The 18,411-nt window shown below is 32.0% G+C and overlaps 1 protein-coding gene across 1 annotated transcript in view; it reads left to right on the top strand.

The window, feature by feature from the left end:
- PTPRQ (protein tyrosine phosphatase, receptor type, Q) overlaps positions 1-18,411 on the top strand; it is a 156,842-nt gene that overhangs the window by 100,256 nt on the left and 38,175 nt on the right. The window contains exons 28-33 of the mRNA XM_004675857.1: positions 2,735-2,921; positions 5,191-5,435; positions 7,660-7,726; positions 10,825-10,983; positions 11,526-11,748; positions 13,189-13,262. Of these exons, the coding sequence (XP_004675914.1) occupies positions 2,735-2,921; positions 5,191-5,435; positions 7,660-7,726; positions 10,825-10,983; positions 11,526-11,748; positions 13,189-13,262 (955 nt within the window). The remainder of the gene's footprint in view (positions 1-2,734; positions 2,922-5,190; positions 5,436-7,659; positions 7,727-10,824; positions 10,984-11,525; positions 11,749-13,188; positions 13,263-18,411) is intronic.

The raw sequence follows: 18,411 nt of genomic DNA, 5'->3' as shown, positions 1-18,411 counted from the left end.
AGAGTTTAAGATGCTTGAGAGTCCTACAGGTGAAGATACTCAATCAGTAGTATTATATATGGATAAAGAAAGCAGGAGAGAAATTCTGGATTTGCAGATTTGGGTAGTGTTGGTATTTAGACAATAATTGAAATGATGGGGCAGGCGAAGTTAGCTATATAACATAGAGTGTAAAAGGATAGTATCCCAGAGAATAACATTTACATACAATGCCACTGAAGAGACCAAATTGAAGAGTTATCCAGATAGAAGAAAACTAAACTTGAGAGTCAAGACTTTCACCTAAACCAGGGTGCCCAGCAGTGTAAATAATGCAGATTGTTATCTCAATTGTCTTCTTGGCCTCCTGCTTTCTTAGTGACCTCTCTCTTTCTCTCCTTCCTCCTTCACTTTCACTTGCTAGCTCTCTCACTCTCATTCTCTCCCCTGACCCTGTAGTTTTAGTTTGAGATATCCCATCTTTCTATTTCTGCATTCATTTCCATTGCTGTTAGTCCAGACCACAAAGAAATTCCATAAACCAATGTGATAGAGGGGTAATTGCCTGTAATTCTATGTATTTTATAGTTTTAAGTCTTACATCCAAATCCTTGATCCATTTGGAATTAAATTTTTGTGGTGATATGAGAAAGCAGTCTAGTTTCATTCTTTTGAAAACTATCGTTTCCCAAAGTCATTTGGGAAGAGACTTTCATTTCTGTGTTATATACTGTTGGCTCCTTTGTGGAGATTAACTATCTGAATGAGTGTCGATTTATTTTCTGGACTCTCAACTTTATGCCATTGATTTGTGCATCTATTTTTATTCTAGCATCATGATGTTTTGATTACTATGTCTTTGCAGTATATTTGATGTCTGGAAGAGTGAATGATGCCTCCAATCTTCTTTTTTGTTGGATTTTTTGATTATTCAGAATCTTTTATGATTCTATATAGAATCATATTTGTATTGCCTTGAAAGATGCCATTGAAACTGTAATAGTGATTGTTTTGAATCTATTTTTCCCCCTTTGGGTAAGATAGTCATTTTAACCAAACTAATTTTTCTATTATTTGATCAGGTAATATTTTTCCATTTTTAATGTTTTTTTCTATTGTCTATGAATAATGTCTTCTCATTTTCATTATAGAGAATAGTCAACTCATTTAAGTTTATTCCGACTCATTTAATTATTTTTTTTAAAGATTTATTTATTTATTCATACAGAACTGGGGTACAGGCCAGAGGCTCAGGGGCGGTGAGAGGCTTCACCAGAGACAGAGTGGGGAGCAGAACAGGCAGATCGACGAAGTACACTGCTGAGGGAAGCAGCGGGCGGGTCAGGAGAGGTCTGGCTCGCCATGTGGTCTCCTCCGGGGCAGGCGGCAGGCGGGAATCGAACTCATGCGGAAGTGGCTTCAGATTCTCAGTGCTGTGCTTTAACCCGCTGCGCCACCAGGGAGGGCCCTAATGATTTTTAATGTAATAGTAAATGGGACAGTTTTTCTCTTCTAGTTTATTGCCTGTGGATAGGAATACAAATGATTTTCATACTAATTTTGTAATCTGCCACTCTACTAAACTGAGTTTTTTTTTTATATTAGTTTAGGCTATGTTACCACATCTTCTACAAATAGTGATAGTTTTAATTCTTCTTTTCCAATCTGGATTCCTTCTATGCTGTTGACCAACTACTCTAGCTTAGATTTCTGAAAACTTTGAATAGTAATTGTAAAAGTGGACATTTTCTTACACCTGATCTTAGGGGAAGGTTTTAGTTTTTCATCATTAAGTATATTGGCTATGTGTTAGTACATATACCGTTAATATATCAAGGTAAGTTCTGTCTACCTACCTTTTTGAAAATTTTTATCACAAATGATACTTAACTTTCACAAATGCTTAACTACACGCATTGAGATGGCTATAGGATTTTTATCTTTCCTTTCTGATGTGGTGAACTTCATTGATCAATTGTCAGATGTAAAACTATCCTGAGAACATAGAAAAAATTCCACTTGGTCTTGATGCATGTATCTTTTAATGCATAACTGAATACATTTTACTAAGATTTCACTGACTTTTTCCATCTGCATTCATCAGTGACACTAGTTTCTAATTTTCTTCACTTCTAATTTCCTTATCTGGTTTGGTATCAAAGTAATGTTGGCTTCAAAACAAAATTTTGGAAGCATTGCAATTTCTCAATTTGGGGGGAGAATTTTTAGAAGGTTAGGTATTAATTTATTTTTGAAGATTTAGTAGAACTCACTAATGAAACCATCTGGTTCTGGGATTTTGTTGTCTTGGAAGATTATCTCAAAAAACACTTTATAACAAATGTTATCATCCCAATTTTACAGACACATAAAGTGAGAAACAAAGTGATTTGTCAAATGCAGCTGGAGCTGTTAAGTGAATACATTGTGTTTGAAACCTTGTTGGTTCAGTACCAAAAAAATAAATAATATTATCTCTTAAGAAAAGTAGAAATGGGAATTTCATGATTTTTGTTTGTTCATATAGTGAGTTGACTGACTTGGGTTTTCTTCTCCTACTTCAATTGTTAAAATAATTGCTGTTTACTAAATTGTTCAAGTAGCTCTTTAGATTTCCAACAACAATCTGATTGTATATAACATAATAATATAATCATGATGGATGAGTAGACCACGTGTAGTTTATATTATTATTCTTCTGTGATTTAGATATCAAATTCTGCTTCCTTTCACTGTTAGAAATTCTTTCCTATAGGTAGATAGTGATGAACTTAATATATCCTTAACCAAGTCAAATGAAGAAAATAAAACCATAGAAATTAAAGATTTAAAAATATTCACAAGATATTCTGTTGTGATCACTGCATTTATTGGAAACATTAGTGCTGCATATGTTGAAGGAAAGTCCAGTGCTGAGGTGATTGTTACGACTTTAGAATCAGGTAAGATGTATTTTCATCATTGCTAAAATTTGACTAAAAATTCCTTGTCTTTTTAGTGTTTCTCATGCCTCATTCTAAAAAGGACCCACATTATGAGACATATATGTTAACATATAAATAAATATAAAATTAAATGATTTACTGATTAACAATAGGAAACGTTCTATTGGCATTGCTGAAGCAAAGTGAATTTAATTAAAATAATCAACCCTTGAAAATGCAATACTAGTCAGTTCATAGTAAGGTAACCAATGATACTTTTTTTTTCATTTATTTAAACACTATTTTTTTCAGAAATAGATTAATCTTGCGTAACAGATGACTTTTATAATATAGTCAGTAACATTTTTTCAAAAACCAATGTTAAATATTCCTATTATGTGATATAAATGCACTTTAAAAAACAATTCTGATCTATTAAATTAAGTGTAATGCACAATTAGAACCATGATTATGTTTGTCATATCTATTTTTTACATAGTTAAGTGCTCTTTCTCATATAAATATAATGTATTTGAAAAATATCAGGATCATACAGATTTCCTCAAGTTATTATGAACAGGGCCTGAATGAATAGTAAGATTGCAACCAATAAGAATTAAATGTGGAAAGTCAACTCCCAGAATTTGCTTGCCCTATCCTCCTTCAGACTCCTGATGTTCTTTGCCACCAGATATATCTTTGGAAAGAGCACATGAAGGGATATGTTGCTATAGTTTATTTGTTGCTCCCTACAAGGTAAGTCTAGGAGGTAAAAATAGTTTTTAGCTAATGTTTCATTATTTTATATACTCTGCTATCTTAAAGGTATGGTCATAAAATAAAAGGTAATATGCTATCTACATTTCCCACCTCATTGTTATTAATTTTTTTGCGTGTGACAGAATACTATTTATAAAGATGTTTATAAGAAAATAAAAAAGCTTCTGAACTATTGACAGTCAAATATTAAAAACCTTTCTTTAGAAACATTATTTAGTATAGAAATATATTCATTTCAAATTTGATCAAAATCGATACATCCTTTCAGTAAGCCATTTTTTTTTTTAAGAAACACTAATTATACAGTACAACAACAACTAGTTCGTAGGTGTATAAAATAATTTTATCGTCAGGAATATTTCCCATCTTGATAATTTGTTTATATTCAGTTATACATTGGACTAATTTTTATTTATGAAATATAGACTAGAAATAGCCCAAATAATTTTCTGTAATTAGATAAACTCTGGTACATGTATAAAATAGAACATAACTAAATAGTAAAACAGAATAAGCTTTTCATAGCATACAACAACTCTAATACCTCATGGTCATAATATGTGGGTCACATATGTGGGTCATTGCTTTCTGAATAACAAAGCAATGGTGTCGGAGAATAATTAGTGTTGAGGAGAGCCATGGTGTGCAAAACTAGAGGATAGCAGGAGAATGTTCCTTTTTGGTGATGGAATCATATTTTTACCTTGTTCCTGATAGGGGTGGCATATATATGGAATAAAATTGCAAGTGGTTGTATATACAAGTACATATACACATTTTTAAAAATGCTGATTGGGGCTTTCTCTGGTGGTGCAACGGGTTGAAGCACCACATTATGAAGCTCTCCAAAGCCACTGCAGCACCAGTTTGATCTCCAGCTAGGGAGCTGACCCACATGGCACAGCAGACCTCTCCTGACCCGCCTTCTACTGCTCTCAGCTGTGTACTTCGTTAATCTGCCTGTTCTGCTCCCCACTCTGTCTCTGGTGAATTCTCTCATCACCCCTGCACCTCTGGTCTATACCTCAGTTGTGTAAGCATAAATAATCTCTTTTTAAAAAATGCTTACTAAGATCTCTGGTACAGTTAACTTGCAATTTTATTCCATATATCAATGTCAGTTTCCAGGTTTGATATTAAACTACATAAGATATTAGTTTCCATGTTTGATACTAATCTGGGGAAAGGTAATAGTATTTGTGATTTTGCAACTTCCTGTGAGTTTATTAGTTTTAAATTGAGAATCATAGAATTGTATTGTTCATAAAAATAAATGAATGTAAAAGATTAAATAAATAAATAAGTTAACAAGCTAGCTACCATTATAGCTTCTGTGACCAGTAAATATCAATGACTCTATAATCCACCAGTCATTTTGCTTATCTCTATATTTTTATGGTTTTAATGATCTGCAGAATACTGTTTATAAACACATACGTGAAGCAAATGTCCTATGGATATCAAAACTAACATTTAAAAATTTTAATTGCTTAATACTTCATTTTAGTCCCTAAGGATCCACCTAACAATATGACATTTCAGAAGATACCAGATGAAGTTACAAAATTTCAGTTAACATTCCTTCCTCCTTCTCAACCAAATGGAAATATCCAAGTCTATCAAGCTTTGGTGTGCCAAGCAGATGATCCTACTGCTGTCCGGATTCACAATCTCAGTATTATCCAGAAAACAGACACATCTGTCATTGCAATGTTAGAAGGACTAAAAGGTGGACATACATACAATATCAGTGTAAGCATTCATAACTTTTCATTATTCACTTATCTTACAAGGTGAACTTACAAACCGCATTAAAAATAATGCAGAGTGTGCACATCATACACTTCCATATTGGTATGTATGGTTGGTAGGTAGATTAAGATGTGTCAATAGAATATAAATTTAAAGAAGTGAAATTGCCTATTTCTTATTCTATAACAGCAAATTCTACCAAATATGCATATAACAAAGTTTGTACAAGAATAATATAAAGCAGTGCATAGATGATAAATATAAAACATATTCAAAATAAAAAAGCAATGATATCTAAAGAGATAATTTCACCTAAAGGAAAACTGCTTTTGCATGATTAGAATTAGAATATGGGAAAGCATTTCAAAGGCAAAGGGCAGAAATAACAATTTACCTGATTGCAATTTATATGGTTCCCACCATGATTGCTAAAAGCTAATAGCATTTTATATCTCACCTCAAAATGATCTCTTTTGAGAAGTAAAGGCATGTGTGAGTCCTCACACATACATACTTATATACAAGCTATATTTAATTATGTTACCATATTTGTAGTCTACCTTGAAATTTTCAATTGGACTTATTTGATTCAGAAAAGTGCATCTTTTAAGCAATGTAGAATTCAATCTGAACCTTCAACTTTCAGAACACTGTCAACCCATACACACACACACACACACACACACAACTATATCAATATGTAGGTAATCATTCCTTCTCTTATTTACTTTATACTTTATAATCTTTCATGCTGTATTCTTGTTCACATACCATTCAGTGGACAATGAATTTGAAAGCTCTGTTGGAAAGTTGATGGTTAAGATTATGATTCAAATCCTTGTTCTGCTATCTTCTGACCAGGATGTTAACTAAAAAAATACACCTCCGTTTCCTTATCCAGACAATTAGTAATAAAATTAGCAGGTCTCTTAGTAGGAATTTTTTTTGAGGATTAAAATTAATAGTTATGGTACTTAGTGAGTATACTATCCATTTTGGCTTTATAAAATAGAGAAAATGGGAATAAAACCTACTAATTCATAAGTTAAGAAAATAAATAAATGCATCACAAAGTACAATTGATAGCATCAACATCTGGGAATTTAGTAGAAACTTATAACTTTAGCAACCTCTTCCAAACAACTTAAACCCAATACATCTTCTTTTAATGGAGTTTGCAAGTGACTTCTTTCCATATTACAATTTAAGAAGCACTCCCAACTTTGTTATTTATTATCTCACCTGTTTACTTATACTGTAAAGAAATAAAAATCAGTATTTTGTAACATCACTTTTCATTTTATATATTTCCTTTTAAAATTTGCACACTAATGAACATTTCCTCTATATTTTTAAACAATGTTTAATAAACTTATTTACTCAATTTATCACAAATATATCTATATTTGTAATTTTAATTTTGTCAAAACAATTCTAAAACATCTATTGCATGGAGGATTGCCTCTAATACATAATGTTAGTTAACTTCAGTAAACTATTATATTATGAATTGTCATGTACAATGAAGTTGGCCAAGAACAGTCCTTATTTTAAACAGCAAGATAAGGTGAGTAAAAGAAGATTCTGTGTCTACAGTTTTCTGAACACAAAGCTAATTGAAAGGTTTTACATTTGTGTAAATCACCCTCTGTATACACAAACAGAAATGTTTTATGTGTATATGCTACATTATGCAGGTTATAGCATCAGATACTTTGGGGCAGGGGTGAAGAAGGGCATAAAGGCCAACTTTCAGGGGGATGATTTAATACAGGAAAACTGGGAGGTTGAAGGAATAGGATTTCATCTCAAAGGGAAAAAAGAGAATCTTGAATATGAATTTAAAGAAAGTCCAGAGTTACCTCACTACAGAGAGAAGGAACAGATGTTGGAGTAGATGAGAGTTTAGACATAGTGGTTTTTCTTCTCTGTTCTTCTTTGGGTTCAAATTGAAGCCACAGGCCTTTCTTGGCCTCAGCAAGACTGTTTAGGTCACTAAGCCTTTGTTCTCAAGACTTAGTATAAGTTAGTGTCAAGAACTACTTTTTCTAATGCTCTTCCTTCTGTATTACATTCATTTAAGTGAGTAAAAGATAAATATAATAGACTCTGTAAGCAATGGTTTCTAATAGTAAGATTATTTTAAAATTACATGTAATATAGTCAGTTTTATAAACCTGTGAGCAATAACATGAAAAGAGCAACAGATGTTTCTTTGTTTTAGGTTTATGCAATCAACAGTGCTGGTGCAGGGCCAAAGGTTCAGATGAGAATAACAATGGATATTAAAGGTACATGCATGAGCTTCCTTCCCATTTGTTGTCTTGTCAAATAATAATTACATTTTGTATTCTATTATAGAATTAAGGAGTAGTCAAGTTCTTAAATGATGCATATACAGATAAATGCATGATGTCTACTTATCAAAACTAAAATTAAAACACCTTAATGATGCAAATTATTGTGTTAAAGACAGTGCCCAACAGCTATTTACCTTATATTTGTTTTCCTCTAAATTTAAACCTTTCTTAGATAAATTTTAGTTCATTTTCTAAATTTTACTGAAAAGAAAGTTTGTTGTTTAAATTACCTATGACTAAACTAGTTCTGTTTACATTCCTTGCTTGATATTGATCTGGAAAGTCATTTTCTTCATAATCAAATAATACTCACTGATCTACCATATACTCAACTTTATGATTATAACTATAAAATAGATTAATTCATTACTTTAGCACTTGTTTTCATATAAAATGTAACTAAATTCAGAGTTCCTTTAGTATACTCCCCAATAAAATCCATAAAAAAACAAAACGGTATTGTTATTTTTTATTACCTACTAATAAAAAACAAAGTTATATGCTAGCATCTGAATGAATTGGTTTTGTTTTTATCACTATATAACTTTATGTCATTAAATAGGTAGGAAAAGTTTGATCACAGTGTTTAACTAATTATTTCTGCTTTTAAAAATAATAGAAGATTTTAGCAGCATTTAGACATTCGAGTTACCTTTTCTCCCAAAGACTGAAAAGATCCAAGAAATTGTGCCATCTCTCAAAAAAAAATCTGTTATAAATTCTATAGAGAGGTTTAACGAAAAAAACACTGACTATAGTGCAGTGCTTCTCAGTGGACTATAACAAAAGTAACTTTTCTCAGTCTTTGTGAAGATCACAGACCAGGGTGTTTAAATGTACCAGATCTAGGCTGACTCTGGTCTGACGGCTGAGATTTAGTCCTGGATTGGAGACTTCAAATCTGTTTGACTTTGGCTAAACTTCATAATCTTTATCCACCTGTAAAATAGAGTGAATGTTGTTGTATGGAATTAAAAAAAAGATCATTTTTGAGCAACTGTTAGAATAGTGTCTATAAATTAGTGCTATTAAGGCTAATAAATAATCATTGTAAGATGTTGCTGAAATGAAACAGGCAGAGCTTCTACAAATTTTGATTTGGAGCGATAACTGTATTCCCTGACATGTTAACTTTTCATTAATGGGTTGTTTACAACATTGTAATACTATTTACAAGTATTAATTATTTGCTTTAAATTGATAAAGTATATACTTCAGTGGTACAAAAACATAGACATCAAAAAATCTTATATGATGATTTAATCAAGAACATGTCATATTTTAATTTCTCTTATTCAATGGCAGACATGTAGGTACACAGGTAACAATATATTAATACTGTAGTAAGATTTCCCACTTGACGCTTTGGCTTGCTCCTTTCCAAGTAATGATGATTAAGTATCACTTTCCAGTCCTTGGAGAGGACAGATAAACTCAGGTGCACTTATCAAGAGAAGATAAATGAGTATTGATGACAGTGGTATAGACTTAGGGAAATTATTTTTCTTCCTGTTATAGGCATGGTTTTATTTGTGATACAGAGTAGTGATATGCCTCATTAAATGTACTTTTGACAAATAATACCATTGGATATTAATATCCTATCCTAGTCCCCTCTAACTGGAAACTTTTGGGGGGGGGACACTCTAGTAGCATAGATTAGAGTTTCTCAGAACTCCCTGAAACCTGAGTCTCTTCCTCTTGAATCCTTCTTTCCTTCTCTCCTTTCACAGGGGTCAGACCTGTGACTTATATTGTAAGGACCTCATCATTTCTTCTTGTTCCCTTTATTCTTCACAAATATCCAACAGTATATTTCCTATACATCTAATGTCATGATAACCTTTACATCTCAGTGGTGTGAGCTAAAGGAACGAGTCAAAAAGATTTGGCTCAACTCTTGATATTTCCCTTGAAAAGCTATGTGACATAAGGCCATCTTTTCAACTATAAAATGGAAGTGACATTGCCAAATTTATAACATATGGAGGCCCTTTAATAATATTTAATAGCTATGAAATGGAATTCTAATTAAGGAAATTACTGGTGCTCAAATAAATAATGTAATATAACTGTAAAATGAAACAGGCAGAGCTTCTACAAATTTTGATTTTGAGTAATAACTGTACTCCCTGACAATAAAATAGGAGTTATCATGACATTCTAGAAATTATTATGACAATATCTATTTAAATTAAAAATACATATATCTTTTGTTCCAGATGTTTGCTCTTGAAAATCTATTTTATAGAAATAAAATAGTGAGTAAATAAGTCTAAATGTGTAAGGCTGATTATTGCAGCAAATATTTTAACCTAAAGGAAAAGTAAATTCACATCACTAGGTGAATCAGTAAATGAATAAATATGAGCAATCACATCAAAATATACAACATAGTCATGAAAAAGAATGAGTAGTCCTATAATTAATAGCCTGGAAAAACTTAAACAAGTTATATTTAAAGTGAAAAGAACAATATGAGGGACCATTAGAATACAAAATATATGCAAAATATAGCCCATTTAAAAATCAGTAAGAAGTGTTCAAGGTGCCGGACTTTACATATTTCATGCTATTATGTCAACATACCAAAAATGTGGGAGGCTATGATTCAGATGCTTGTTATCATGGATCCTAATATAGGTGAATTTACTGGTATAACGACAGATTCGTAAATGAACAAAAGAGACAAAAAGAAAACACAACTTCCTCAAAAATTAGTATAACAATTCATTCACGAAAATTTTATATGATAGTATGTAAAACTTGAACTTCTTTAATATGTGAAAAGGATTCAATTGCCAAAAAGTCATATGTGGACCTCATTAGTCTCAAGCAAGTCTCAAGTCTCAGCCATTATACCATCAGAAGATGATTCCTAAATATTCACTGTATCCAACCAAAGCTCTGTTTCATTTGTTATTTATGGTTGTCACTACTTTATCTGTAAATTACTTGCATAGAATGATAATTAAAAATACATTTTTTCTCTTCATAAAAATCAACCATAATGATATTTCTTCTTTCAGCTCCAGCACGACCGAAAACTAAACCAACCCCTATTTATGATGCCACAGGGAAATTGCTTGTGACTTCAACAACGATTACAATCCGAATGCCAATATGTTACTATAGTGATGATCATGGGCCAATTAAAAATGTACAAGTGCTTGTGGCAGAAGCAGGAGGTATCATCTCATGTCAACGTATCTTATTAACTTGTGAAGTGTAAACTGAGGAATAAAAAATTTCAGCTCAAAATTGGTAATAGGAAGTTAACTCCCAATTATCACAGAATTCTTGAGACTAATAGATTGTTAGTTATAATTATTAACTACATTAATCATCTGTCTATGCATTGATATATTTTACCTAAGAGGCATAGTTAAAATGTGTGATTTATTTTATTTGATAGTAGGATTGTTTTGATTTTGACAAGATGGAGTCTTGATAGCTTCTTTTGAGAAGGTGAGCAAGGGATTGACCCTTGACCTAGGGATATTTTCTCCCTGTCAGAAAACTTATCCCTTACAATAATAAATATAGATTTGTGTGTGATAACAAAGGATAGAGTCCCTGTTTACCCAGGTAGATCAGCTGAATTATCTCTATTCATAGAGTAACAGATGCTACATCTCTAATTTGCTTCATGTAATTACAGAAACTCATTTTATAAATGTAAACATACATTCATAAATTGCTTGTGATCATTCTTCTTTTCTGAATATAGCCCAGCATGATGGAAATATAACAAAGTGGTATGATGCGTATTTTCATAAACCAAGACCATATTTTACAAATGAAGGCTTTCCTAACCCCCCATGTACAGAAGGAAAACCCAAGTTCAGTGGCAATGAAGAAATCTACATTATAGGTGCTGATAATGCATGTATGATTCCTGGCAATGAAGACAAATTTTGCAATGGACCTCTGAAACCAAAAAAGCAATACTTGTAAGTAGAGTTTGTGCCTCCCGTGTATTGTGGTAGCAAGCTAGTAGACTACTTTTCCCTCTTCCCTTCCTTTTGTTTTTTCAGTTAGCACTAGGTTGCATCTTGAAATAATCTTTTAGGCACTAGAAATGTAAAGACCAGCAAAACATTACCTTACAGTTCCCAAACATACAGTTTTATGAGAAACCTCATGTGATTATGATTTGATGTAAGTGAAATAAGGATAATATGAAAAAAAAAAAAAAACCTGCAATGGAGAACATAGGTAGGAGAATTTAATTCTTTCTGTAGAGTACAAAGAATGTGACTAACATCTAATATTTTGCAGTTTTTCACTCATTAATTTTAATGTTTGTTAATATCAATTTCTAGAAACACTGTCCTACTCTTTTAGTTAAATAATGGCTTCAGTTTACTTAATCCTAGATATAATTCTCTCTTTTTTATAGCACTAAGTATCTTCTGATTAAATTTACTATATTATTTTTTTGCCAAAGGCTACATTTAAAAAGTACTTATTAAGAAAAAATTTTTACTAAAATTTAAAAATCTAGCTAGTTTCATTTTGTCACTAAAGTGTTATCAAATTCTTTATAAATATCCCAGACCAAATTAGCCTTAGAAAAGTCAGAGTAGTTGAGAAAAGAATGTTCCAGTGTCTCTTATACAGTACAATTAATGTGGTTATTAAGACAAAGCTTGAGATGTAATTATCATATATGAGACAGGGATAAAAATTATATACCACAAAATTTAGTACTTATTCAACTATTATTTTGTAACTTGTTTTAAACCAAAAAAAATTCTTCATATAATCAGTAAACACATAATTTGAGAATGGTAGATTAAATTATATTTTGCAATTTCTTAATATAAATTGGTGTTATATTTTTAAATGTCTAGTCTTTGAGTGGTAGATTCACCCAGTGATTTTTTAAGACTGATTCCCGGTTTGCAATGTCTATTTCATGCAATAAATGCTTAAGAGTAAATTCAATGGTGCACATAAAATTAAGAAACTTTGTTCTGAATTTGTTTATATGTCAGTGAACAAGATTAGTTCTATGTGATCCTTTTAAGTCTGGTATTTTCAAAAGTGATTGAGGTATAGCATTCACAGTGCTTTATCTTTATAAAATGTGTTTTTTATACTGTGCTTTCACATAACATTAAACCACTTCATTCAAACAAGGAAGGGGTTTGCTTTAATTTGTTGACTATTCATGGGTCTAAATGAAATTTAGTCACTCTTTTCATGAAGTTCAAGAGGTCCATGGGTGGGATAATGGTATACATTTGTTCTGACAGTAATTGAATTCCAGGCTTACCTGTTCGAAGCTCATTTTCTCTTAAATTAAATGTACATTTTTCGTAGCTATGTCTTATTTTGTGTAAAAAAAAAAAAGTCATGTGTAAGTAATTTTTTTTTTTAATTATTAGATTTAAATTTAGAGCCACAAATGTCATGGGACAATTTACTGACTCTGATTACTCTGACCCTGTTAAGACTTTAGGTAAGATATATTTTATAGTTTAATTTCATTTATAATTTCAACATGTTAAACACAGTTTGAAGATTCATTAGTAAAAGTTTTAATCTGTGACTGAATGTTCTCAAGTATAAATTCATTTCAAGGTTAATTAGCCTGATTAAAAAAAACACAGTACTTATAATATTCTTTTAAAATATGGATGCTCTATCCATTCAAATCTGGACATAAATTTTTATATATGGAATTGGTTCTATACTGATTATACTAACATTATAGAAAGTAAATATTGATATGTCAGTTTAACATGCAATCTTGTAGTTAAAACATTTTTACCAAATAAAAAAGATTAAGGATTATGGAAAAATTTCCTGAAATAGCCCTATAAACTAGAAGCTTACATTCCTCTTTAATTCTATTTTTCTGTCTAATCAACTCATGATTTTGTTTCAGTAACATCTACCCAAACAGGCCTGAATAAAACACAACTAAAATTTACTCAGTTGCAAGTGTATTTCTTCTTCATTGCCATCTCCATCATATGTAATGTTAAATATTCTTTGACACTCCTTGTGTGTATGAATCTATGGTCTTTTCAGCATTATTCTTTAAATTAGATCAGCAACTCTCAACCAGAGTAATTTTACTACCCAGGAGTTCTTGGAAAATGTCTGGAACCATTTTGGATTCTCATCACTGTAGGTCCTGATATATTGACAGATAATAGGCCGAGCTTGGGGCTGCTGTTGAATGTCCCTGTATGCAGGACTTTCCTGCTCAGCAAAGAATTATCTGGCTCATATCAGTGGTGCTGAGCTTGAGAACCCCAATTAGGAGCTAATGTTATTTCCATGTTATAGATGAGGTACTAAAGCTCAAATGAAGTTATTTGGTGGCATGACCCAGATTCTAGCATAGGATTCAAAACCATCTGTTATAGAAAAGCAAGATTGGATTCAAATCTTGAGTCTGTCACTTGAAAAGTTAAGTTTAATTCTTAAAACTTCAGTCCCCTTGCTTGGAAAGGAGGGCTTCTCTACTTTGAATAACAAAATAACATGTGTAAAGATATTAATATTATAATTAGTAACATGTTAAATTCCTTACGGTTCTTTTTTGAATAGGTTAGAATAAAAGTATTTAGAAATATTCTTTCTTATATCCTTGGAATTTCTGAGTGTCTCAGACCTTTCTATTCTTCTGTAGGGTGTTCTAAGAATGTGGAATTTTGTGTGTTACTGAAATTAATAGTGTATCATGAGTTGTAATACGTTCTAGTGAGAGCTGTGCCTGGAAAAAGATGCATTCTTTCACCATTTTCAGTTGTATATATCTATATCTATCTGTCTATATTTATATAGGGGTTCTAGAATTATTTTATGGGGTTCTAGAATATTGTATAAAAAAACAGTTTATTCAGCACCCATTGAGTTAAGGAAATATTTGGACCTTAAAGAAATAAAAAAGGGACATGTCATTTGCTAAACCAGTAATTTATAAAGAATAAAAATTTTCTTTGACCATGTTTAATTCCATATTCACATATTAGATTAACTCTGCCCAATAATTGAATATTTGAATCAGTTGAAAACTGATTAGACTTTGAAACTGTGTTGCTTTTCCAGCTGATAGGATTTTATCATCCCCAAAAATCATCTTAGTAGAATAAACATCTCGATGGTGTCAATATAAATTTCTCTAGGCTACAGTATTCAGAAACTATTACTGCAGCTAAACAGTGATCCCTGGTGTGTTTGCTGATGAGATATAAGAGACTTAAAGAAATTAATCTGTTCAGATATCTCAGGGAAATATTATTTTTAGGTGCAGTGCTGAAAAGCCATTGCTTTTCTGTGTTGTGTGTTGGGTTCACTGTAATTTACTCGTTTCATGCAGCTTATTAACATGAAGAAAAAATGTTCAGTCACTTATTTAAAGGGCAAAGATGATATTTCCAGGGCCATAAGAATGAGGGGTAATAAAAGTGAGGGGGAGGTCAAGTTTCAGGGACCATCGTGTACAGGGATGTCATTCTTTGATTCTGCACTGCAGCTTCCCTCTGGCCAACATTGGGCCACACTCAGCACTTTAATCTTGGTTAGTGTCACGGTGCTCTCAGCAGTGGTCTTCTCCTCTCACAGTATGCCAGTGGAACATATAACTAATTCTAGAATGTAAGAGAAATAGAGTCACATCTCTACTTCTTTCTCTGGAATCACAATCCCCACCATTCCAATCACTCGGGCACTGTTGTTTGTGAGCCTTGGCAGCAGCAGGATTCCAGAGTGGATAAGTGATGTGGAAGGCAGGGGAGAGCACAAGATGCTGCTGAGGTTAGGGAAGGAGGGATTGGTGAAATAGACTGGATATAGTAGTGGACACCCACTAGGTTGTAAGGAGTGTGAATCGGAAAGGTCTCATGTATCTTGATCAGGTTTCTCAGTGCTCATGTACTAGCATACCCCAATAACACAAGGTCAATTTTTTACTCAGGATTGGACATTAGCATTTTTATTGACAAAATTCACAAGAATCCTTCTTAAATTGTTTTGAAAATTTCCTTTAGGCATGTCAGTTTCTAGAAATACTTATGGGCAGTGTTTTGATCACAAGGTTTAGTTATTGAGGATTTCTGTAATTTGAAAGCCAGACAGTCCTTTCTGTACCTTAAAGGCTTCATTAAAGCTGAACAAGATGAAACCTAAAACCCCTCTGTAAAGGCATTCTATGATTGTTTTCTTTTGTCATAACACTTCTTATTTAATTACCATGTTAGCAGGAAGAGCTCTAATAGGCTCACCCAGAAACAGAAATTAGGAGCTGCTATATATTTTTTGTGGTAAAAGGATCCTTTGTGCCCAAGATAAGACCAGAGCAAAAGGGAAACATTTATGTTAACAAGACAGAGATAATATGATAGTGAGCCTCATAAACTTTGCATTCAGACAGGCCTATTTCAGACAGTTTGAGCATATATTAAATATATTAAATTGACTGGATAAATTACTTAACTTGTGAAATATTATTTGCAAATAAAATTTGTGAAAAACAATGCCTGTTTCATAAATTAACTGGGAGATTAAATCAGATGAATAATAGAGGAATATAGAATATTTATTAATATACTATACTTTGTTTATTGATGTGCCAAGCCTTTTATGAGTTTTTAAAAATATAATTTCATGTACTTTTCACTATAATTCTATAACTTTATCCCTATTTATTCCCAATTTTTGGTCAGAAATCTGAAGCCAGGTCTTTAGCAATTTGCCCCAGGTTACAGAGTTAGGGGTGGCAGCCCGAGATTAAGACCCATGCAAGCAGGATGATTTCAGGGCTGTGTATATATCTGTTGTACCACAGGGCTGGACCCCAAAGTGGCTGTTTCTATTACTATCATGTTACTAATGGTGGTTATTTTGTTCCCACAGACTTCATAATTTTACTAGACCATTTTCTCCTTTCAACATTTAAAATTATTTCTAGTTGTTTTCTTTTCACTCTGCATTTTAGCTTTTTGAGGTTAACATTTAAACATACATTTTTACATAAAAAATTATAATTTCTTTTTAAAAATAATAACGATTTTTACTTATACCCTGGAAACCACTGTTTGTTGTCTATATTTAGCATTTTGCTAATCTAAGATATGAAAATAACATTTTGTTAAGATTGTTTTGCTTTATATTTCTGGAATTTTGACCTTCAGTATTTTTTAGTAAGTGCTTTGTGCAGGATTTGAATGTTCCTGATGACTAGTACTAAGTCCAAAAGAGAAGAATTCCTTGCACTGAAGTTCTGTTATAGGAAACTGTAAACTGTTTTCTTTCTTTTTTTTTATTTATTTATGCTTACAAAACTGGGGTACAAGCCAGAGGTGTAGTGGGTGAAAGGATTCACCAGAGAAAGAGTGGGGAGCAGAACAGGCAGACTGACAAAGTACACTGCTGAGAGGAGCAGTGGGCGGATCAGGAGAGGTCTGCTGTGTCATATGGGTCAGCATCCTGGCCCAGGATCAAATTCATGCTGCAGTGGCTTAGGAAAGTTTCATAATGTGGTGTTTTAGCCCATTGTGCCACAGGGGAAAGCCTGGATTTATTTTCTTTTAATATTAGAAATAACACTAGTAAAAAAATCTTTCACATAATAGGTACATGTATCAGAGTCATAGATTGTTCTATGAGTTTTGCAACTTATGAAATCAAACTTTTTCAAAGAAATGAGGAAAAACTTACTTAAAATAGCAGAACATTAGACTGTTTAAATAATGATAATTTCAGACAAATATAATATATATGAAAAGTTAATGTCTCGCTGTTATGATTTGCTTATTTCATTTCATTATGCAAATAAAACAATTTAATTATCCCTTTCATAGGATTTTAAGTCTAGTCAAGAAATGATCGGTACCTATTACAAAAAGAATCATATTTATATTTTCAAGAGACAGAATAAAATTTTTTTATGGAATGATTTGAAGAAGTATTTCATTCTAAGCTGGTAATGCTCTGTCTGTAAATGCATAGCAGAGAATCAGAATTTGTACTTGACAATCATGGAACATTTTGGCCTGTACTAGGAATGCCTTTGTGATCATGTGCCCAGAGTATTACATATTGTTTATTAATATATAATATGTCATTTCCTCACTTCACTTGACTAATACTTTGAAATAGTAATCTAATCTGGAAAAAAAAAATGTGGTCTATGAAATCACTTTTCCCATTGAGTTCGAAGGAAGGCCGAATGTTCAATATTACCTAATAAAGATAATTCCTTATTCATTTTGTGTTTTCTTTTCCAGCATATCCAGTTAGTCAGCATGTGAAAATTCATAAAACAAGCCTTTCATATTTTAATGAAAAAAGTTATATGCAAAGTACTTTATGAGCTACATGCTGCTTTAATATCTTCTAAATGTAGCTGCTGATTTTAGAGAACCATGAAATTCTGATAACTGTTGTAGATATAGTGATCATTAAAATCTCCCATACAGAATAACCATAGGAGGCATTTCATATTTCATAAGCATCAATCCATGGGAAAGAACATTAGATCCAGCATATTTTATAGATTGTTAACCTATTTTATTTATCACTTGATTTTAGTACTTTTTACAGTGAAATTATAGATCATATATCTTGAAATTTTTTTGAAATTTTTAGTAGTTTTA

Source organism: Condylura cristata, unplaced genomic scaffold (genome assembly GCF_000260355.1).
Source record: "Condylura cristata isolate star-nosed mole 26May11 unplaced genomic scaffold, ConCri1.0 scaffold00004, whole genome shotgun sequence".
NCBI classification, from domain to species: domain Eukaryota; kingdom Metazoa; phylum Chordata; class Mammalia; order Eulipotyphla; family Talpidae; genus Condylura; species Condylura cristata.
Note: the sequence above shows the minus strand (reverse complement) of the source record. Positions and strands in the feature narration are given on the sequence as shown.